This window comes from Dreissena polymorpha, chromosome 1, assembly GCF_020536995.1.
Source record: "Dreissena polymorpha isolate Duluth1 chromosome 1, UMN_Dpol_1.0, whole genome shotgun sequence".
In the NCBI taxonomy this organism is placed as follows: domain Eukaryota; kingdom Metazoa; phylum Mollusca; class Bivalvia; order Myida; family Dreissenidae; genus Dreissena; species Dreissena polymorpha.
In genome coordinates, this window is record NC_068355.1 from 70,736,580 (window position 1) to 70,761,436 (window position 24,857).

The window sequence follows — 24,857 nt, forward strand, 5'->3', positions numbered from 1 at the left end:
GTAATTACAGTGTTATTTGGTATGAAATGACCTATAACTATAGTAATTAGAGTGTTATTTTGATATGAAATGACCTATAACTAAAGTAATTACAGTGTTATTTGGTATGAAATGACCTATAACTAAAGTAATTACAGTGTTATTTTGGTATGAAATGACCTATAACTATAGTAATTACAGTGTTATTTGGTATGAAATGACCTATAACTAAAGTAATTACAGTGTTATTTTGGTATGAAATGACCTATAACTATAGTAATTACAGTGTTATTTGGTATGGTATGAAATGACCTATAACTATAGTAATTACAGTGTTATTTGGTATGAAATGACCTATAACTGTAGTTATTACAGTGTCATTTGGTATAAAATGACCTAGAACTATAATTTCATTTCGAAAATATAAGTGTAAAAAGGACATACCTTGTTTAAAATACCACATATACTGGTATGCTTTAATTGGTTACGATGGTGTATTCATTATTTCAAGAAAATTTGTCTTTGTTCATATTGAAATACACTTTCTATCATGTACAAATTTGTCCCATGTAATTGATAAACAAACTAAATAATGATTACAAGAACATCAAACTCTAAACTAACATCATTTAAACTTTATTTAATGATATATAAAGCATATTTTGCACATGTGCCACAAGATATTGATACAATTTTAAGAGCAGGTCTGTAAAACTTAATGGGGTATAACTGACATCATACATATCAAACTGTTATAAATGAACTATCATGCAAGCAAGTGAATACGATTTTAATGTCAACATCTTATAATTTCAATCATAATCCTATACATCAATATGAACACAAAATGTTGAATAGAATACATTATGTTAAACAGGCTATGTTATCTTTTTATACTACTATTAATCAAATTTTGTTTACTTGAATTCAAAAGAACTTTTTTATGACCATACTTATACATTAACTTGTGTTTGTTGTCAAAAGAACAAATTACACAATTGCGTCAAGTGCCATATGAATTAATCTGCACATAATAGAGGATTTTCGCCGATAGAGTACTTCCTATGTAATGAGTTTTCTTTCATAAAAATAAAAATATGTGAAATTTTCAAAAACTGTAATCTCCCAAGATTTTTTGTACAACTGCTGTTGAATCTTTATTCAAATTGTTTATTTTTCAACATTTCATCTGTTTTGAAAAAAATATTACTATCATTATATATTCATTATATATATATGATTATTATTTAAAGTCGTTATATTTTCAACAATTTCTTTGTTCGGAAAAAATAACTATCATGCTATATACTTGCTTACAGACCAGAGAAACACTAATTAAAGAATAGTAGACAGACATGTATATCTTTATAGCTAAATGCTACAAGTTGACTATAAGTATTAAAATCTCATGATCAAATAAGAAGCAATGTAATTATAGCACTTTTACACATGCACTTATTAGAAGTATGCTCTGGGATATTTCGAATTTTATATAACTCAATACAATAGAATTACTTGAGTAACACAGGGACTAATTTCAATACATGCACATCCATGAGTTAGTTATCATAATGCAGACATTGTAAGACAATTGTTATAAAATACTTGAATATGTATATGTTGCTCATTTCATTAAAAACACAGGTATGATATACATACGGTAATTATTACATATTATCATGAATTTATTTGAAAAACACAACATCTTTTTTTAAAGTTCCCACTTGCAGAACCAGCTATAAAATAAAATCAAACCATAATTTTTTATAGGTTTTGTAAGTGTGGAAATTTTGCCATCATCAACAGCATTGCAGTCTTTTACAGTTGTTCAGTAATACATTGTACAGTCAGTCATGCAGTCATTTATCCTGCACTTACTTTGACTGGGTGAGCTGGCTCACTAGTATTGGTACTATCCACACATACATATTGCATCAGTAACTTGCAACTGCACATCTTAAATCAGGTGTAGTAGGAAAAAAGTTACAGGAGAATTGCATTAGGAAAACTCAAAGACCAATCACAAAACTAGTTATTTTGCCTATCCCAAAACTGAACTAGCAATCCTTGGATTTTTTATCCAGTGATTTACAAATTGTCTGCAAATTATGCATTTCAACTAAACAAGTATCCAAGCAATTTGTGACAGCTATATTAATGGGAACTTCTTCATTACAGTCCAATTTATATATAAATTTAACATCAGAACATGATATTAACATAGAATACATACAGATGTCACATAAGAAACTTGAAACATAAATTAACATGTGAACATGCTGGTGTTGACGTTATGATGCTCATAACAAGGGCTGTTTTTAAAACATGCATGCCCCCCCATATGGGCTGTCCGTTGTAGTGGCAGCCATTGTGTGAATACGTTTTTTGTCACTGTGACATTGACCTTTGACCTAGTGACCTGAAAATCAATAGGGGTCATCTGCAAGTCACGATCAATGTACCTATGAAGTGTCATGATCCTAGGCAAAAGCGTTCTTGAGTTATCATCCGAAAACAAATTTTCTTAAGTAAAATTCATTTTAATTATTAAATACTTACCTGTTATCTCTAGCTACCCCTTTCCAAGGGAGTTATTTCATCCGGAAAATATTCAAGCGCTGGGAATCGTCCACCTCTATAAGAATCCAAATCAGGTTAAACATAGTACAATGCAACCTAACAGGAAATCAAGAACCACAACTCATCTTTCCTTTACGCAAACATAAAAAGGCGATGAGCGGGGTGGGAGGTGGGACTTACCGATAACAGGTAAGTATTTAATAATTAAAATGAATTTTACTTAAGAAAATTTGTTTTAATATCATAAATACGTTACCTGTTATCTCTAGCTGATTTTGCAGCTGCGGCGGGAAGGTTCGCATATTTTTTCCCATCACAGCAAAACCCATATAGAGGGTTTACAGCCAGAGATAGTAGAATCAAGTCCTCTTATAATCTTTGTTAGTACAGTATAGTACTTAATTCTCGGATGGCACCAGTGTACTTACGCCATAGAAGAAACTACAGTTTGAGCCACTACAAGAGGACCCAACTTATACAAATTGTCTTGTTGGCACTCAAGAGAACGAAGATAAAAAGAGGAGAAGGTGGTCGGATTCCTCCAGAAAGCAGCTTGAAGCACTTCAGATAGTGGGGTCTGATTAATATAAGCCCACGAAGCCGAAAGAGCTCTTAATTCATGCGGTCTTATCTTAAACAGGGATGAATCCCTCGATGAAAGAGAAGAATAAGCTTTCCTTATAGTCGAGGCTATCCAACGAGAAATAGAAGCCGCAGACACATCGCCCCCCCCTTTTAATGGAATGAAAAGTCTCTTGCGAGAACCTCGAATAGACTTTACCTTTTTAAGGTAGAACTTCAAAGCCCTGACCGGGCAAAGGAGTCTATCATCATCTTCATGTCCACAAGTTCTAGATAGACTTGGAACTTTGAAGGGTTTGGAAGCCATAGAGGGGAGTTGATTTTTAGCAAGGAATCCTGACTGACACAACAATGTAACAGAACCATCAGAAGAGTCAAAACGAAGATGACTATCCTCGATAGAAAGAGCATGAATTTCACTTCTCCGTTTGGCTGAAGCCATAGTAAGAAGGAAAACGGTCTTCCATGTTAGGAATTGTAATGAAGCCTGATCAAGAGGTTCATAGGGAGCCTTAATAAGGGAACCAAGCACACAAGCTAAATCCCATTTAGGAGCAAGTGTACGAGATACAGGACGACTAAGTTCCATAGCTCGAACAAGTTCTGAAATAGCTGGATCAGCACAGACTTGTGAAGACTTAGTGAAAGCCAATGTATGTGAAATCATAGATCTGTATCCTTTGATGGAACTAAGAGAAAGTTTCTTATCATCAAAAAGATAAATGAGAAAATCCGCTATTCGTCTAGCAGAGGGATTGAGGGGATTAATTTTCCCTCGAAAACACCAATTGGAGAAGAGTTTCCAACGAGCATCATAGACTGCTCTGGTGGATTTTCTCCTTGCCGAAGCAACGAGGGTTGAAGCCCTGACAGAAAAACATTTCTTCTGCAAAGATTGCCTGATAACGGCCAGACGTGTAAGTGGAACATTTTTGGGTCCACATGTAGTCTGCCGCTTTAAGACAGAAGATCTGACCTGTGAGGAAGATTCCTGGGATAATCGTACAGGAGACTGAGAAGATCGTTGAACCAAGATCTTCTGGGCCACCAAGGGGCAATCAGGAGTATCCTGCAAGAGCTCACCCTGATTTTCCCCAATATTTGGGGAATTAGAATGGGTGGGGGATAGGCGTAAGCGTCCAGTTGGTCCCATGCAAACGAAAGCGCGTCGATTGCCCACGCTGCTGGATCGTAAACTGGACTCACATACAGAGGAAGTCTGTGATTGTGTCTGGTTGCAAATAGATCGACCAGGGGATAACCGAACTTGAAAAAGATCTGGTTGGTCACTTCTTGATGAAGTGTCCACTCCGATGGAAGTAACTGGTGTTTGCGAGACAAACCATCCGCCAGGGCGTTGAGGCGACCTGGTATATATTTTGCCAGCAGATGAATGTTGAGTGTTTTGCAAAGAACAAGTAATTTTCTGGTTTCCAGATACAGGGATTGAGAATGTGTTCCCCCCTGTGCCTGGATGTAAGCCACCACAGATGTGTTGTCTGTTGACACCATCACACAAGAGTCTCGAAGATGTGATTGGAAATGAGATACAGCTAGAAATACTGCTCGCATTTCTAGATTGTTGATATGAAGGTGAGATTCCTGATGAGACCACAACCCTGAAATTATCAGACTGAGAGGTTCCAGGTGAGCATCCCACCCTTCCTTGCTCGCATCCGTTATTAGATATAATGACGGTTGCGGGGGAAGAAGGGGTACTCCTGCCAACAGAGTCTCTTCGTCTAGCCACCACTGAAGATGAGACCTTAAGGAGGGAAGGATTGGAATCTGTGTTAATAGATTGCCTGGAGACCATTTCCAACAAGCTGAGAGATAGTGCTGAAGAGGACGTAGGAAGAGACGTCCCAACTGCACAAAGTCTGCTACTGAGCTCAGGATACCGTTGAGAGAGAGGAATTCTTGAGCTGTTATATGAGATTGGGACAAAACCCAGTTGACCTTCATCAGAAGGTCTGATATACGTTGAATAGACACTCTGACCCGATTGATGTGGGTCAAGAAATTCATTCCCACAAACGTAAAGTCCTGTGAAGGAATGAGGTCTGATTTGTCTGCATTGAGAAGGAGCCCTAACGAGAGGAGCTCCTTCCAAGAGAATTCTATGTTGTACAGAAGCAATTGACGATCGAGCTGGTGTAAGAGCCAGTCGTCGAAATACTGAAGAAGAATAATCCCGTGAACTCTGAGGTGTGATCCGACTGCCGACATTAGTTTGGTAAAAACTCGTGGGGCTGTCGCCAACCCGAAAGGCATAGACCGGAACTGGTAGACTTGGCCTTGAAAGGCGAATCGCAAGTACTTTCGGTAGTTGGGATGTATAGGAACATGGAAGTAAGCATCTTCCAGATCCAAAGACACCCCCCAGTGCAGGGGTTTGATGGATTCCCGTATGAAAGAAGGAGTCTCCATTTTGAAAGTTGGTTTGAGGAGATACATGTTGAACACTTTTAAATCTATTACTGGTCTCCAGGAACCATTTTTCTTTTGAACAAGAAAAAGACGACTGTAAAATCCTGGAGAATAAGGATCTTGAACCCTTTCTACCGCCTGTTTTTACAAGAGCCCGAGAATGGACTCTGGAATATGTGGATGCCGAGATACCAGCTCTATAGGGACGCGAGAAAGTGGAGGCCTTTTTTCGAATTGAAAAGTCAGGCCTTTTGTCACAAGAGAATGAACCCATGCGTCTGAAGTAATTTGAAGCCATCGATTTGAGAAGTGGAAAAGTCTGGCCCGACTGGTATTTCCGGCATCGGAGGTTGTGGCGGTAGAAAGGGAAGGGACCTAGGGCTGATAAGCAGGAGGTGCGCCCCTGCCGGTAGAAGGTTTGAAATTCCTCTGTCCCGGCTTGGGTTTGCCCTTTTTCCCAGAATCTTAATTAGAAGACTTGTGTGACAAAGAAGGTCTGTTATAGGAAGACTGCCTATTAGGACCTGACCGTGGATTAAAAGAAGGCTTTTTAGAGAAAAGGTTATTTCTCTTAGCCGTCTTGAATGCTGGAACTGCTGGTGGCCTAGAAGCAGGATGCTTAAAGACCCCTTGGCGTTGTCCAGAGTTGTTTCTAGCTAAAGAAGCATGAAGTTGGTCATCCTTGTCAGCTGTGATTGCTTCTTGTATCCTTCCACCAAAAAGAAACCCTGATGTGAGAGGAGCTGTTCTGAGCGAGTTCATACCAGGTTCCAACAGAAAATCTTTAGGTAAAGAAGTAAGGATAAGATCTCTACGAATCCTTAGCATCTCGGACATTGAAGAAGCAGAAGTGTGAGATAAGGCCAGTGTGGTCCGTGAGAGATGAATTAACAAATCACGGAGTTCCTCCGGAACAGATTCCGACCAATCACACACCATTTGTAAAATTGTCGCTAGCATGAAGTCAATTTGGTTAGTCAAACCTAATGATCTACGTTCCCTCATTTCCCAAGTTTCCAACATTGAAAACGGAACAGAAACTGAATTGGAACCACTTGGCATTACAAGAGATAGCTTGCTTATGTCCGGATCTGGAACCGGAAGTTTTGAAAAATCCAACCCAGATGTTGCATGTGGTACAGGAGGTTTGTAACTTTTACTACCTTCCTGGTGTTTTGGATCAGCTAGTTCCTTAGGAATTTTCCATGTTTCTCCTCGTTTTGGAATAGTCTTATTAGCTGATTCCAATGATTGAAGAACAGATAGAACAGTAGAACCAATGGGAAGTCGTGGGTCAGGACGAGCCGTCGACTTAATAACCCTGTTGGGATCAAATGTACGAAAAAGTTGTTCTGTCACAGAAATCGTCGCATTTGAAGACAGTTCAGCAGGTCTTGGACAGTAATCTTCACCAAGAGTACGAAACATCAGTTCATAGATCTGACCAATCGGAGCTAAATATTGATCCGTCTCAACATTAGATTCTGCATCTGAATCAGCCTCACTCTCTACAACACCAGCGGTTTGTATAGAATCAGCAGGAACAGAAGTGAGAATATCTTGTACCGGATTATAATTGTCTGGTAAAAGCGAATGATCATCCCCGACGTCAGTAAACTGATAATGTAAACCGGAAGAAGGTAAATTATCAGCATTGACCGGTACAAAATGTCCTGCCGAATTCTGTATCCATAGTGTATCAGGATTCGACAGGGTAGCTGTAGGGGGTACACGACTAGATACTGTAGATGATACCCGTGGTGTTGACACTGACGCCGTAGTAGTGAGATGAGCTCCTGAAGATGCAATACGTGTGGCAGTCAACGTTGGAACCGACACATTTGGCATGGAAACATGCGATTCCATAACGGAACACGATGGTGAACGACTATACGTATGGTAAGTCCGATGCTGTCTACGTGAACGTTGCCGACGTCCTCGTTTCCTGCAATGTCGAGATCTGGATCGGCTGCGCTGTCGAGATGTGGATCGGCTGCGATGAGATCGAGATTTTTTGGAATACCGTCTCCGTGAGTGACGACGTGATCGCTTATGAGCGCCGCGACGATGATAACTGCTCGACGAAGAAGAGCGTGTCCGATGTCCACTCCTTGATGAAGACGATGTATTCGACGACGAATCGGATGTAGAAGAATACGCCGATGATGAAGACCGAGTTCTTCTTGACCGGCGATTGGTGTTATCGGTGGCAGGCCCAACTGATGACTGTTGACCGGTGACCGGTGACCGGACCGGTGACCGGACTGGACCGGTGATCAATGACCAGACCGGTGACCGGACCGGACCGGTGACCGGACCGGACCGGGTCACCGGTCCGGACCGGACCGGTGACCGGACCGGACCGGTGACCGGACCGGACCGGTGACATGACCGGACCGGACCGGTGACATGACCGGTGACCGGACCGGACCGGCCGGTCATATTATGACCGGTTACGTCACCGGACAAAGACCGTAGAATGGCGGCTGTCATGTGGTCTGACATTGATCCAGTCGTTCCATGATCAATGTCGCCGGTATGCATGGTGTGAGTCATAAGATCTGATGACGATCGACTGACAACAACACCATCTTGCCCGGTACCCAGTGACTGACAAAACCGCTGGTCATCCTTGACCAGTGGAGTCACCGGGTAATCAACGTCGGATGGAGGTTCGTTGCGTTTGCGGCTGATCGACGTCCTCCGGCGACCTGCTTTTGTCCATACGTCGTAAGCCCACAAATCGCAAACCGCACATTTGTTATTAAATGTGCAACCGGTACATGCCAAGCAAGTATCGTGGGAATCCCACCTTGCTTTGATATGACCACAAGAACCTCTATCCTGTAAGTTCATTCTGAAATAAAAGAAACAGAAAGAACCTACAAAAGACAAATTAATGATTATAAATTCAAATAAAAAGTTAAACCACAAAATGTAAACACAAAGAACGCTGTCCAATTGACCTCAATTACTTATTGGGGAATAGGCACGAATTCCTCGTGGTTCACGTGCTCATGACGTCATGTACATGAGCGACGATGCAAACAAAGAAACCCAGCAAAAGCAGAAATATGACAATTACTGCAACAAAAAGTATAGAAATATAAACCGAATGATACAAATAAAAGATAAATAAACTTTATCCTTTTAAACTCCGCCAAAAACACAGTGAAAAGAACACATAAGTCCTGAGCCTAAAATAGGCGTGCACATGGTTTTATCCGGAAAGGAAAGATGAGTTGTGGTTCTTGATTTCCTGTTAGGTTGCATTGTACTATGTTTAACCTGATTTGGATTCTTATAGAGGTGGACGATTCCCAGCGCTTGAATATTTTCCGGATGAAATAACTCCCTTGGAAAGGGGTAGCTAGAGATAACAGGTAACGTATTTATGATATTAAAATCATATTACTATTTCGGGTCAACGTGACCTTGACCTTTGACCTTGTGACCTCAAAATCAATAGGGGTCATCTGCGAGTCATGATCAATCTACCTATGAAGTTTCATGATCCTAGGCATATGCGTTCTTGAGTTATCATCCAAAAACCATTTTACTATTTCGGGTCACCGTGACCTTGACCTTTGACCTAGTGACCTCAAAATCAATAGGGGTCATCTGCGAGTCTTGATCAATCTACCCATGAAGTTTCATGATCCCAGGCGTATGCATTCTTGAGTTATCATCCGGAAACCATTTTACTATTTCGGGTCACCGTGACCTTGACCTTTGACCTAGTGACCTCAAAATCAATAGGGGTCATCTGCGAGTCATGATCAATCTACCCATGAAGTTTCATGATCCTAGGCGCATGCATTCTTGAGTTATCATCCGGAAACCATTTTACTATTTCAGGTCACCGTGACCTTTGACCTAGTGACCTCAAAATCAATAGGGGTCATCTGCAAGTCATGATCAATCTACCCGTGAAGTTTCATGATCCTAGGCGTATGCGTTCTTGAGTTATCATCCGGAAACCATTTTACTATTTCGGGTCACCGTGACCTTGACCTTTGACCTAGTGACCTCAAAATCAATAGGGGTCATCTGCGAGTCATGATCAATCTACCTATGAAGTTTCATGATCCTAGGCGTATGCTTTCTTGAGTTATCATCCGGAAACCACCTGGTGGACGGACCGACATACCGACCGACCGACATGAGCAAAGCAATATACCCCCTCTTCTTCGAAGGGGGGCATAATTAAATAAAGACAACAGGGATAACTTTTACCCGTAAACATGACATCACGGGCAGGGTTCACATTGAACATAAGCCATTTCTTTACAGTTGAAATACTTGACCTGAACTCCAATATGTAAATAATATCAATACACCAAAACACCAAGGTCACTACATGTATGATATAAGCTCTTGTTAATATAAATATCCTTGCATACATTAGCCACAAATCGTGAAACTTTATGTAAAGAGGTAAAACTGATGCTTTCACGAAGAAGACAAGAGAATGGCATACTATCAGAACTGGTTCTATAGACAGACAGAGTACTTCATTATCTCTTATCCAGCAGGTCTTTGTAAGTCCAGGTATCCCCAATCTTCTCAAAGAACTGAAAATAAGAATATAACATTTCACAAGCACCAAACAACCACTGACACTGGTAACATATTATAACACACTTTTTACTTGACAGTCATTGGTTGGTAACTTGCATAAATCAATACATGTAGATAACTTGTTGTGGCACTACATTTAGGAAGGATACTCAAATTTTATTTTGTTAACCCTTTGCATGCTGGGAAATTTGTCGTCTGCTAAAATGTTGTCTGCTGAATTTGTAAAATTAGCATTTTCTTTGATTTTTTTTCAAAGAATACTATCAGAATAGCAAACAGTTTGGATCCTGATGAGACGCCACATTCTGTGGCGTCTCATCTGGATCCAAACTGTTTGCAAAGGCCTTCACAATTCCGTTCCCGCACTGAAAGGGTTAAAACACTATCATCTGTATCAATTTCCTACACAACTGGTAATGTGTTTATAGCTCAAAGATCCTTCTAGTAAATTTAAATTTACAAAGCAAAGACTGTCTTGTGAAAAATATCATGAGAAGCAAACAGTAACTTATTTAAAAAGATCAAAGCAGAAGTACAAGGTATGAAGCTTTCTCATACCAATTACTTGTGATCTTGAGCTTCAATCTAGAACAAGATGTGTTTGTGAAACACTATGTCCCCCCCATATATATGACCTTGAAGGCTGACCTTGACCTTTCACCACTCAAAATGTGCAGCTCCATGAGATACACATGCATGATAAATATCAAATTGCTATCTTCAATATTGCAAAAGGTATGGCCAATATTAAAGTTTGACGCAAACCAGCAAACAGACAGGGCAAAATCAATATGTCCCCCAGTATAGACTGGTGGACATAAAAATATGTAAATATGGTAGCTGATACATGGGACACATTGCCTTGATAAAATGATTATAATTTCTGCCATTTTATTTTGAAATCTCACCAAAACAAACAAGAGGGCCATGATGGCCCTCAATCGCTCACCTGACTAACCTTGCTTCATCAACTTAAATTCTATCAGACCCATATACAATTCCAAGCCAGATTTCATTAATTAATACATTCTGACAAAATTTAATTAAGACGTAATGAAAACTGTGACCTCTTTCATCTACACAAGGTTTTACTAGAATTGGGTTGGTGACCTAATTTTTGACCCCAGATGACCCATATACGATCCAAGAAAGATATTATCAAGATAAAAATTCTGACAATATTTCATTAAGATCAGATGAAAACTATGACCTCTGTTGTCTACACAAGGTTTTTCTATTATTTGACCTAGTGACCTAGTTTTTGACCCCAGATGACCCAAATACAATCCCAACCCAGATTTCATCAAGATAAGCATTCTGACCAAATTTAATAAAGATTTGATGAAAACTGTGACCTCAATTGTCTACACAAGGTTTGTCTATTATTTGACATAGTGACCTAGTTTTTGACCCCAGATGACCCAAATGCAATCCCAACCCAGATTTCATCAAGATAAACATTCTGACCAAATTTCATTAAGATCTGATGAAAACTGTGACCTCTGTTGTCTACACAAGGTTTTTCTATTATTTGACATAGTGACCTAGTTTTTGACCCCAGATGACCCAAATACAATCCCAACCCAGATTTCATCAAGATAAACATTCAGACAAAATTTTATAAAGATTGGATGAAAACTGTGACCTCTGTTGTCTACACAAGGTTTTTCTATTATTTGACCTAGTGGCCTAGTTTTTGACCTCAGATGACCCAAAACCAATCCCAACCCAGATTTCATCAAGATAAACATTCTGACCAAATTTCATAAAGATTGGATGAAAACTGTGACCTCTATTGTTTACACAAGGTTTTCCTATTATTTGACCTAGTGACCTTGTTTTTGACCCCAGATGACCCAAATACAATTCCAACCCAGATTTCATCAAGATAAACATTCTGACCAAATTTCATAAAGATCGGATGAAAACTGTGACCTCTACTGTTTACACAAACAAATTGTTGACGGACACATGCACGCACAACGGACGCCGGACATCACACGGTCACATAAGCTCACCATGTCACTTCGTGACAGGTGAGCTAAAAAAAAAAGGGGCTGGACCAAAAACGTCTACTTTGATTATATCCAAGTACGACTATAGGTAATATGCAAGAAACTCGCGTCCACTATTTAAGTCACCTTATCAAGTGTGCCCATTTTATTGAAAAGCCAAGTATGCATGATACAAAATATGGGCTGCACACAAATAAGTGCTTCCCGATATGCATATGTATACTGATTCATACAGAGTACCTGCACACTTCACCCATTGACCTTTCAACCCATTACCACTTAGATAGATTTTTTGAAGCATTTGTAGTCCTTTAGAAAGTTACATTCAATTTAAGACCTTTTTTACTATATTTAAGTTGTAAAGGCTTCATTTCTAACCCTAGATACTGGTGAGCAGCAAACAGAATTAAACCTGAAAAGTCTGCGAGTTTCTCCCAGGCTGTTCTGGTTTTATGCTGTTTGCACACAGCCATTTTCACTTTGCTTCTGAGTGGGAAAGGTATAACAAGCAAAGTATGACATGATACAAAACAAGGAACATCTTTTCAATACTCACTCATTAAAATAACATTTTCATCTTCCAATTATCAATATAAATTGCTGAACTTATTTAATAAAACCTGATGTGAAATCCCTATGTTCTATTCTATATTTGCATATATTACCTTGGTTGGGAACTGAGTGTTGGTATCCTTTCTGTGTCTCTCCCCTTCACGTTGTCTCTCCTCCAACTGTAATAACATAATGGGACTCAATTGTCATAGAAATATTAAACAGCCCTATTTGAAGCGAAATCTTTGCTTTAAACTGTAAAGTGCCAAGAAAAATCATTAAAAATCAATTTAGCTTGGTGCCCATTACACGTCAACATTGCCAGAGAGGCAAACAACAGTAGGCAGGTGGAAGATGCGGATGCACCGCCTTCACCTGTCGAAGCCTATTCCTTGGCCAGAATAATTGCACCCTGGGATTGGCTTGCCCAGACCCTGGTGCATCTGTATACATTCAATAGATTCTACAAGGTTCATTCTAAAGATGTCACACTGGCTTAATGGAGACATGGTTTTTGAACATGAATCTGTTATTGAGTCCTTCACCACTCACAAATCTCTTGTGCTCTGTGGCAGTGTTGATGTCCCCGATCTGTAGTGCCGTGGTTACATGTTGCCATAGACGTCGGGATTCAAACTCGCCCTGCTTCACCAGCGGGCGCACTCGCTTCTTCCAGATCTGGTTATCAAGCACATTCACTGTCTTTGTTGTTCCCTGGAAACACCGTTTTGTCAATTAGTTACAAGCATTAGAGGAAGAAGGTGTTGAAATATATTCTAGTGATTGTGAGATCTTAAGTTTGTTCCCTAACAAGGCAATGTTCAAAAGATAACAATAAGCATGAACCTTCCTAGTACACGTAGTTATGAATTTGTACTGAGATAATACACTTGCAAAATATTAAGCTAAGCTTACCTCGCAAGCAAATTAAAATGAATAAGTCAGACTTTTTTATATGCAGTAGCAATTATAACAAAAAAACAAAGGTTTTAGTTCAAATATTCAACACGGTCTCTTGATAATAGGAAGGGGAGATAACATAGTTACTAGACTACACCGGATCAATGGAAGACCAAAATGTATTCTTAACTTTTCTAAACACAACACCTTATTAAGATTTGTTGTATTATTGCATTGATAATAAACCTCTAATATGGAAGTATACATTAACCAAAGTAAAAAACATTCTCTTACATTTTGATCATTTTTTATTCCTAATATTTTTGTAGAGTGGTTATATTGTAAAAATAACAAGACTATTGCCAAGCAATATATGTCCCCTACCAGCTCCACCATTGTCAGAAATTCCACCATTGTCAGATTTTTTTATATATTTGTTTCCATAGCAACCAGAAATTTTGATGTAGAAACAAAATGAAATGATGTGCATAATGTCCATATTGCCATCTATCCATGTTTCAAGTTTCATGAAAAAATATGAAGAACTTTTAAAGTTATCGCAGGATCCAGAAAACTACCATTTTCAGCAGTATTTCTAGTCTATTTTTGTTGCCATAGCAACCAGAATTTTTGACATAGGAACAAAATGAAATGACGTGCATAATGTCCATATTGCTATCTATCCATGTTTCAAGTTTCATGCAAAAATATGAAGAACTTTTAAAGTTATCGCAGGATCCAGAAAAGTGTGACAGACAGACAGACTCACAGACGCACAGAGCGAAAACCTTAAGTCACTTCCGGTGAAACCGGTAGGGGACAATAAAATTAACGACATTACAATTTTGCCTTATTCAAATCACAGACAAATTTGTCATCTTAAACAATTGGCCAATGGGTCCAGACTAATTTCCATTTAGGATAAACATCAGTCATTGACTCACATCAGCATAAGTGAACTCAAAGCTACTGTTCCATTCTCCCTGCACCTTGCAGCTGATATTGCCCGTGTTCCCGTTCTTCACCTCTGCTGTAACCTTGTGTAGCCTACCACCATAGAATGGCTAAAATCACATACAAACATCTTAAGGCTTTATTTAACGTGCCAAATATTTATGTCTTTACATGCCAAATTCAAATAGAAGATATTATTATACACACAAGATTTAAATTTTTAAATAGAGGGCAATAGGTTATAATATGATAGACAGCAAATAGACTGACATTTATTTGAAAGGTCGAAATGTTAATAATAAACACAAATATTTTTTCGCAGCTTAGAGAATGGATCTGTTTCAATTACTTATTAGTCATGAAATCAGAGTTGTTAAGCATGAAATACATTGAAGTTAATTTAGAATTTCGCATATTGAACTTTTTTGTTTGCTCTTATGAAATTGGTCTCGATGTAGGACATCCTATATTATTTGTAAAAATTGTGACTAGGTTACAGTTTGAGATAAGTCCATTTAGATTTAACCTCATATCTTTCGGTAAATAAATAATTGAGTTATTGAATAGAAACAATTTGCCAATATTTACTACATATGATCGTGACCCTCACATTTTTAGTTAGCAATCTTAGCCTATGGAGTTTTTAAGTTTGAATCAAAGTCCTTAACCCTTTGCATGCTGGGAAATTTGTCGTCTGCTAAAATGTCGTCTGCTGAATTTGTAAAATAAGCATTTTCTTCATTTTTTTTTCAAAGAACACTATCAGAATAGCAAACAGTTTGGATCCAGATGAGACGCCACGTTCTGTTGTCAGTACTTTTAACCTTTTCAATCATTTTGAGCAGTAAAACACCATGACTGGGTCACATATCAGTTTAACGGTACATAAAGTATAAGATGAATTAACTTGCTAATAATTAAATCTGTTAAGTGATTTTATTTGCTTTTATTTGTTACAGCCCTTGCCATTTGGATTGGGAAAAATGGCGCGATAAACCATGAAATTGGAAAAAATAGCGTGAAAAACCATGAAATTGGGAAACATTAAGCATTATAAATATAATTATAAGTAACAGAATTAAAATTGTTTTTAAGTGCATGTTTGACAGCATTTTTATATTATAAAGTGCTGCTTTAATGTCTTCTTACGATGAAGACAATATTTAATTAATATCCATCCACATGCATATTAAACTTACAATAATCTATAGATTCTTAAATACACCATTTGATCATAATCTATTAATTTAATTCATTATTTTTAAAAATTAAATATCATAAGGGGAAAACATAAACAAATATTGACAAACACCCTTTAGTGTTCTTGTTGTGTTAATAATGTATTAAATGGAGTTAAAATAATACATTTTATTTGTTTACCTTTCAATATCTTGCACTTGACAACCTCAGTGCAATGCTATTTCATTAAACTGTACAGCGTAACAAACATAATAAAGCAGAATATGCATATGAATCTGAGTATACACAGATCAACGTACATATAAATCAAATCATGTTTTTCTCTTTCCTTTTGCGAACGATACTCATTATAATAAATGCTTTTACTTTGTGAGTAGACTGAACTACAATTTTTCCACACTTGTTTCCGTGACGCACATTCACGTGCATATTTTCTGCTAAATATTTTATTTTTATCTCAAACGTAGTATTTGCGTGAATTGACACACTCATTACATTATTCCCTAATGACCATACGATATCCGTTGTTAATTTGAATGGTATTTATTATTTTCGCCGTTAATCACAATTTCTCGTCTGCTTGCCGCCATCTTGGACGTGTGTAAAAACAGGCGTGCTCAATACAGATACATCGACTACCGTCGGTATTCTCCGAAATAGAGAGAGAGTTGTGTATACTGGATAGCAACGTAAAATCGTATATATTCGGCTAAATTTGCGAACCAATACGCAAGTCAGTTGTTGTTCGGTGACGACTCGACAAGCTCGATCAGCACTCGTTCCCCGGGAGGCTTGAATTTTAACTTTTCTTACTACGCAAGCGCCAAAATGATTATGATTGATACATTACCCGCAAAGACAGAAAATAAGCGAAAGTACGATTAAAAACTGAAATTTGACCATTTTGATCGATGGATCCGTAGTTTTTCATAACAAATCCGTAGTGCATAGTTTAGCAAAATAATCCGTAGTAACTACGGCGAATCCGTAGAAGTAAACAGGTCTGCATTATTCACAGGAAATTACCTTCTTAACAAAAAACTTAAACCTATTTTGGTGGCTGTCGCCAGAGTGCGTTAAGTCAAGCTTATTATAAATAGTACCTTTGTATGGAAGGTGACACTAGCGCTCATGTTGGTCTTGGCACAGGTCATCTGTATCTTGTCGCCCATCTCCACCCAGGGTGTAGTCAGGATGGAGCGGGCGTAGGCACTGGGCAGGCTGAACACATACTCCTCATCAAAGTCTAGTAACTTGAGAACAACTGCAAGTACAAGGCAAACAAGGGCAGCTTCAACACAACTGGAAGTACAAGGCAAACAAGGGCAGCTTCAAAACAACTGCAAGTACAAGGCAAACATGGGCAGCTTCAACGCAACTGTAAGTACAAGACAAACAAGGGCAGCTTCAACACAACTGCAAGTACAAGGAAAACAAGGGCAGCTTCAACACAACTGCAAGTACAAGCAAACAAGGGCAGCTTCAACACAACTGCAAGTACAAACAAACAAGGGCAGCTTTAACACAACTGTTAGTACAAGGCAAACAAGGGCAGCTTCAACAACTGCAAGTACAAGCAAACAAAGACAGTTTTAAAACAACTGTAAGTACAAGCAGCAATTAAGGGTAGATTCAACACAACTTTAAGTAAAAGGCAAACAAGGGTAGCTTCAACAAAACTGCAAATACAATGAAAACATGGGCAGCAAGAACAGTTACACTCACAATAAATTACAGTAATCATGAGTCTGTTTACTTCAATATTTTCAGTGTAAACAATTTGTTAAGTCTAACCACACAAGTCACTTGACCCACTCACTCATCAATGAGAACTGTTACAAATGCATTATGCTATTGCAGACTTCAATTGGTAATTAACAATAAATGAACATATCATTTTAACATTTTCTTATTAAGAAATGTTGTTTTGCTTTTTTAATGCATTCATTATTTTTGAATCTATGGCTTTTATGTTGTCAATTTGCCAAATTGTAAGCAAGTCCCTATTATCCGACAGCTAACAATACATACCCTTTCCTACCATGACCACCCCTATAGACATTCCCATAAACTTGGACTTGGTCCAGATGGATGCGTTGATACACACATTACGATCAGGGCACTCAAAGTAGAACGCTGAGACTGCAAGGAGTAATATATACATACTCGTCAGTCTATATTCATACCTAAATATAAGACAATGAAAATACAGAAAAATTATCAGAAGAGAACTTCTTGTTGGCATCTGTAAGTCTTTTATTTAAGGCAAGTTTCTGATGGCCACTACAATACATGACAAATGTAATTGTTATTCATAAGAAACAGGGCCTTACACAAACAGTACTCCCATTGTACAGGACAACCAACATAAGGTCTGGACAAGTCAAATCAGAATCTGCTTAGTTTAAAGGGACAGGTAAAAAAGACAAGGTCCTCTTTCATCCTTATGAACAAGCAAGAAAAATGTTTTGCAGACAAACCACTCAGAAGCCAAGTGAGAATGGCTATGTGCAAACAGCATAAAACCAGAACAGCCTGCGAGTAACTCACCGTCTGTTCAGGTTTTATGCTGTTTGTTGCTAATCAGTATCTTAGGGTGGGAAATGAGGCCCCTAAAACTTGAATCTAGTAAGAAAGTCTTAAATTAAATTTATCTTTCTAAGGGACTTCAAATGCGTCAAAAAAGTAACTCAGTGGTAAAGTGTTAAATGACAAAGTTGAAGGTATTTTATGCACAGTGTCATATTGATAACAACGGAGATAAGTTACATACTTCAATTCACAACACCGCCTCAGTTCCCTTTTTCAATTGTTCACACTCTGCTGTTACATATCTGCACAATAAATGTCTACGAAAACTCCAATAGCTATTGTAACTATATAGTCAAGTCAAAAGATACATGTAGGTTACAATTGCGGTTATTTTGCACAATGGTGTCAATATATTGAAAGATCTTTGAGACATTGTATAAGAACACTTATCAAGGTGCTATGTTTACATGTTTATAAACGATCTTAAAATAAAAATCCTGCTAAAATATAACTATACATATTGTAAAAGTACTCAAAGCTGATAAGAAAATTAACTGTTTAGAATAAAAATAATTTAAAGGCACTTGTCAGACTTGACTAGTGGCTTCTAAAGTTGAACAACAAGTAAAATGTAAGACCATGTAAGACATTAATGCATGAATATATATACAAGTTGAACACCAAGTAAAATGTAAGACCATACAAGACCTTAATGCATGAATATATTAAAACACTGTTAAGGTACATTCAAGTTTCCATGCTGAAAGTTGGTCTACCTGTCATTACATGTTTGAAACACAAGTACATATGGCATGCCAATTCTTAACTCACTATAAACATTTGAAAACAAACCGTCAACACATCTTACTGTAAACATTTAAATTTGTCTTTACATAGCAAAATGGCAGGAGCTGAAAACCCCAAACAACAGACATCCACCAAAAATTAGCAATTCCACAGAAGAAAGACAATGATGTCAATCTATACACTGGCCCTGCCACACTGGTTGTATATTGATAAGATACAGTCAGTCCCTTACCAGGTGGGTGATGTGAGACTTGTTCCGCAGTGTACGTCATCAGGTATGGACTGTCTCTTGTGGTCCCAACATCCTCTGGAGGGATCTTCCATGAACAGTGGAAAGTCTCGCCAATAATTGGGTTGTATGGCTTCTTTGCAATCGAGCCCTGCATATTGTATAATTAGTTGTGAGTTTTAAGTCTTATATATAAAAATTGTTTTGATACCTTGAGATTGCCAGAATTAGAATCATTTTTAAACATCTAAAATTATACTTATTTTCAGTCTTTATTAAAATTTTGAAAAAGAATTTAAATTGTTTTATTTTTTTATTCGGTTAACAAAAGTGCCATTTCTAAACTATATTTTCTATTCTTTGACTTGATAGTTGTTATTTAGAATTTGTAATAGAATTTTCATTTAATATCCCATTTTTATAACGTAAACATACGTGTCACTTGTAAACCTCTAAGCTTGAATGGCTAAGGAATCAGCATCACCACTGCCTATTTACGGGCTTGAGAGTGTACATACCTGTCTGCCGGCATGGAAGGAGGTTAGATACCACTCTAAGACAGCCATCATCCGATCTTCTGGGTCAGGAAGATTAGTTATCCTGAAACACAAGCTTGTTTACTTGATATTGGACTTTTACAGAAAGTTTCTAACTAATAAACATCACTCTTACACAGTGTTTGGTATTAAACACGTATGAACATATAACAATAATAGTGAGAGCTGAATTTGTGAAACACAATGCCTCCTACTGCACTTTGACATCCCACAGCAGCTATTTTGAAGAAAACAAGGCCAATAACTAAGCCAAAAAACCAATGGACCACAACGAATTTCACACTTCATCTGTATGTCATGAAGGTAGACTCAAATAGAAGAAAAACAGGTCAATATCTAAGAGTGTTGCGCACAAAAACCTCCAGAAACGGTTACTTTACACTTCATCCATAGGTTATGTAAGTAGACTTTCATATTAAAATTCAGCTAAATACCTGAAAGCATTGCAAATATGTGTGTTAACAAGATTTTACTATAGCCATATAAGGAAAAAGGCCCCGCCCCTTGGCAGCCATGTTTTTCAAGCAAAGGTTACCATTTTCAAACTCATCCAAGATATTATTGGGACAAATCATCTGAGCACGTTTCATGAAGATCGGAAAATAAATGTGGCCTCTAGAGTGTTAACAAGGTTTTACTATAGCCATATAAAAAAAATGCCCCACCCCGTGGCAGCTATGTTTTTCAAGCAAACGTAACCATTTTCAAACTCATCCAAGATATCATTGAGACCAATCTTCTGACCAAGTTTCATGAAGATTGGGCAATAAATGTGGCCTCTAGAGAGTTAACAAGGCATATGTTGAGGCCGCACGACGGACAAAAGGCGATCACAAAAGCTCACCACGAGCATGTTGTGCTCAGGTGAGCTAAAAACAACATGATAATTTAAAACAAGTTAAGTAAAGCATAGACATATAATGTTTTTAAAAAATCCAAAAGTAAAAAGAAGATGTGAAAAAACACAGATTTTGGGAAAATCTGTGAAAGCAGACGTTATTACAAAAACGGAAAATCACCCAAGATTTCACAGCTAATAAGCATTGAAAAGAAGTGCAGAGTTCATCATATAAGAAACTTAACTGAACAAATCATATATTTTTGTAGAATAATTTAAACTGAAGAAAACATTACTGAGTTTCAAGTACCTGAGGAAGACATCTGGGTGGGCCATGCAGTCTGCAAACAGCTCCAGGAGTGATCTCCTCTCCAGGATGAAGGTAGGCAGCACCACCTGGGTAGGCACAACACATCACCCTTACTCAGGGACATGAGCCTCATTGTGCAATAATTGGTACCATGGATTTAATACATATATGTGTCTTGTTCAGAGAAAACTAGGCATAATGAATGTGCATTAAGTGTCGTCCCAGATTAGCCTGTGCAGTCAGCACAGGCTTATCAGGGACGACACATTCCGCTTAAACTAGATTTTCGGTAAAAAGAGACTTCCTAAGAGACTTCCTTTAAACGAAAAATACCATTAAAGCAGAAAGTGTCGTCCCTGATTAGCCTGTGCGGACTGCACAGGCTAATCTGGGACAACACTTTACGCACATGCATTTAGCCCAGTTTTCTCAGAACGCAGCTCATATGTTGCCAGACTAGCTACAGACCAGCTTAAGCAATCACACAGTCTGGTCAGGAGCTATTAACTCCACTATAAGGTTACACAAGGTTTTGTGGTGTCATTATTGGACATTATGACTACTCATTAGGGTATACCGATACAGAGACATATCTAGAGCTACAGATAAGGCATACAGCCCTATTTCAACACCATGCAGCTCTTCTGGGTATAACACCATATGGGACTAACACAGCTACAGAAGAGCCTGGGTATTAGCGAGGTCTGGTCAGGAGCTACCCTGACTGCTATTAAGACAGTGTTGTGGTCTCATTAGCGGATGTTATGACACCTCGTGTTTGAGTATACTAATGCAAAGGCCTATCAAGAGCTTTACTTGCTAGGGAACTTGTTGGCTTGAGGCAGCTTAAATATGGTTTAATGTATAATTGACAGCAATTTAACCAGTCCAATTCGGAAAATTGTGTGCGAAAAACCCTGAAATTTGGAAAATTCGTGTTGTGAAGTCTTCATATTTGGAAATTGGTGTATTTAATTTTTTGCTCCCAATTACTTAAATATTCGTAACTAAATGTTGCCAAGTTGAGTTTGAGGTGGGACAGCAGGTGACGTATGATAGACTGACCTTGGTGAGGTCCATGCCCAGTTTGAGCTGGGACAGCAAGAGTAGTATGATAGACTGACCTTGGTGAGGTCCATGCACAGTTTGAGCTGGGACAGCAGGCACAGTATGATAGACTGACCTTGGTGAGGTCCATGCCCAGTTTGAGCTGGGACAGCAGGCACAGTATGATAGACTGACCTTGGTGAGGTCCATGCCCAGTTTGAGCTGGGACAGCAAGAGTAGTATGATAGACTGACCTTGGTAAGGTTCATGCCCAGTATGAGCTGGGACAGCAGGTGTAGTATGATAGACAGACCTTGGTGAGGTCCATGCTCAGTTTGAGCTGGGACAGCAAGAGTAGTATGATAGACTGACCTTGGTGAGGTCCATGCCCAGTATGAGCTGGGACAGCAGGTGTAGTATGATAGACTGACCTTGGTGAGGTCCATGCCCAGCATGAGCTGGGACAGCAGGTGTAGTATGATAGACTGACCTTGGTGAGGTCCATGCTCAGTTTGAGCTGGGACAGCAAGAGTAGTATGATAGACTGACCTTGGTGAGGTCCATGCCCAGTATAAGCTGGGACAGCAGGTGTAGTATGATAGACTGACCTTGGTGAGGTCCATGCCCAGTTTGAGCTGGGACAGCAGGCACAGTATGATAGGCTGACCTTGGTGAGGTCCATGCTCAGTTTGAGCTGAGACAGCAAGAGTAGTATGATAGACTGACCTTGGTGAGGTCCATGCCCAGTATGAGCTGGGACAGCAGGTGTAGTATGATAGACTGACCTTGGTGAGGTCCATGCCCAGTTTGAGTTGGGACAGCAGGTGTAGGATGATAGACTGACCTTGGTGAGGTCCATGCCCAGTTTGAGCTGGGACAGCAGGGGTAGTATGATAGACTGACCTTGGCGAGGTTCATGCCTAGTTTGAGCTGGGACAGCAAGAGTAGTATGATAGACTGACCTTGGTGAGGTCCATGCCCAGTTTGAGTTGGGACAGCAGATGTAGTGTGATAGACTGACCTTGGTGAGGTCCATGCCCAGTTTGAGCAGGGACAGCAGGGGTAGTATGATAGACTGACCTTGGTGAGGTCCATGCACAGTATGAGCTGGGACAGCAGGTGTAGTATGATAGACTGACCTTGGTGAGGTCCATGCACAGTATGAGCTGGGACAGCAGGTGTAGTATGATAGACTGACCTTGGTGAGGTCCATGCACAGTTTGAGTTGGGACAGCAGGTGTAGGATGATAGACTGACCTTGGTGAGGTCCATGCCCAGCATGAGCTGGGACAGCAGGTGTAGTATGATAGACTGACCATGGTGAGGTCCATACCCAGTATGAGCTGGGACAGCAGGTGTAGTGTGATAGACTGACCTTGGTGAGGTCCATGCCCAGTTTGAGTTGGGACAGCAGGAGTAGGATGATAGACTGACCTTGGTAAGGTCCATGCCCAGTTTGAGCTGGGACAGCAGGTGTAGTATGATAGACTGACCTTGCTGAGGTCCATGCCCAGTTTGAGTTGGGACAGCAGGAATAGGATGATAGACAGACCTTGGTGAGGTCCATGCCCAGTTTGAGCTGGGACAGCAGGTGTTGTATGATAGACTGACCTTGGTGAGGTCCATGCCCAGTTTGAGCTGGGACAGCAGGGGTAGTATGATAGACTGACCTTCGTGAGGTCCATGCCCAGTTTGAGCTGGGACAGCAGGTGTAGTATGATAGACTGACCTTGGTGAGGTCCATGCACAGTATGAGCTGGGACAGCAGGTGTAGTATGATAGACTGACCTTGGTGAGGTCCATGCACAGTTTGAGTTGGGACAGCAGGTGTAGGATGATAGACTGACCTTGGTGAGGTCCATGCTCAGTTTGAGCTGGGACAGCAGGTGTAGGATGATAGACTGACCTTGGTGAGGTCCATGCTCAGTTTGAGTTGGGACAGCAGGTGTAGTATGATAGACTGACCTTGGTGAGGTCCATGCACAGTTTGAGTTGGGACAGCAGGTGTAGTATGATAGACTGACCTTGGTGAGGTCCATGCCCAGTTTGAGTTGGGACAGCAGGTGTAGTATGATAGACAGACCTTGGTGAGGTCCATGCCAAGTATGAGCTGGGACAGCAGGTGTAGTATGATAGACTGACCTTGGTGAGGTCCATGCCCAGTTTGAGCTGGGACAGCAGGTGTAGTATGATAGACTGGCCTTGGTGAGGTCCATGCACAGTTTGAGCTGGGACAGCAGGTGTAGTATGATAGACTGGCCTTGGTGAGGTCAATGCCCAGTTTGAGTTGGGACAGCAGGTGTAGTATGATAGACTGACCTTGGTGAGGTCCATGCCCAGTTTGAGTTGGGACAGCAGGTGTAGTGTGATAGACTGACCTTGGTGAGGTCCATGCACTGTTTGAGCTGGGACAGCAGGTGTAGTATGATAGACTGGCCTTGGTGAGGTACATGCCCAGTTTGAGCTGGGACAGCAGGTGTAGTATGATAGACTGACCTTGGTGAGGTCCATGCACAGTATGAGCTGGGACAGCAGGTGTAGTATGATAGACTGACCTTGGTGAGGTCCATGCAGTTTGAGCTCGGACAGCAGGTGTAGTATGATAGACTGGCCTTGGTGAGGTCCATGCCCAGTTTGAGCTGGGACAGCAGGTGTAGTATGATAGACTGACCTTGGTGAGGTCCATGCACAGTTTGAGCTGGGACAGCAGGAGTAGTGTGATAGACTGACCTTGGTGAGGTCCATGCCCAGTTTGAGCTGGGAC

At 39.6% G+C, this 24,857-nt stretch overlaps 1 protein-coding gene across 7 annotated transcripts in view; it reads right to left on the reverse strand.

Moving 5' to 3' along the window:
• Positions 1-599: 599 nt before the first annotated feature.
• The window catches only part of LOC127834237 (oxysterol-binding protein-related protein 11-like), a 62,515-nt gene continuing 38,257 nt past the window's right edge, over positions 600-24,857 (reverse strand). For all 7 annotated transcript variants that reach the window (XM_052359941.1, XM_052359936.1, XM_052359927.1 and 4 more), the window contains 9 exons: positions 21,047-21,132; positions 19,860-19,941; positions 19,345-19,492; positions 17,805-17,915; positions 16,877-17,037; positions 14,564-14,683; positions 13,272-13,433; positions 12,833-12,898; positions 600-10,145 (listed from right to left, as the gene is read on the reverse strand). In XM_052359941.1, the coding sequence (XP_052215901.1) occupies positions 10,089-10,145; positions 12,833-12,898; positions 13,272-13,433; positions 14,564-14,683; positions 16,877-17,037; positions 17,805-17,915; positions 19,345-19,492; positions 19,860-19,941; positions 21,047-21,132 (993 nt within the window). In that variant the 3' untranslated portion in view covers positions 600-10,088. The remainder of the gene's footprint in view (positions 10,146-12,832; positions 12,899-13,271; positions 13,434-14,563; positions 14,684-16,876; positions 17,038-17,804; positions 17,916-19,344; positions 19,493-19,859; positions 19,942-21,046; positions 21,133-24,857) is intronic.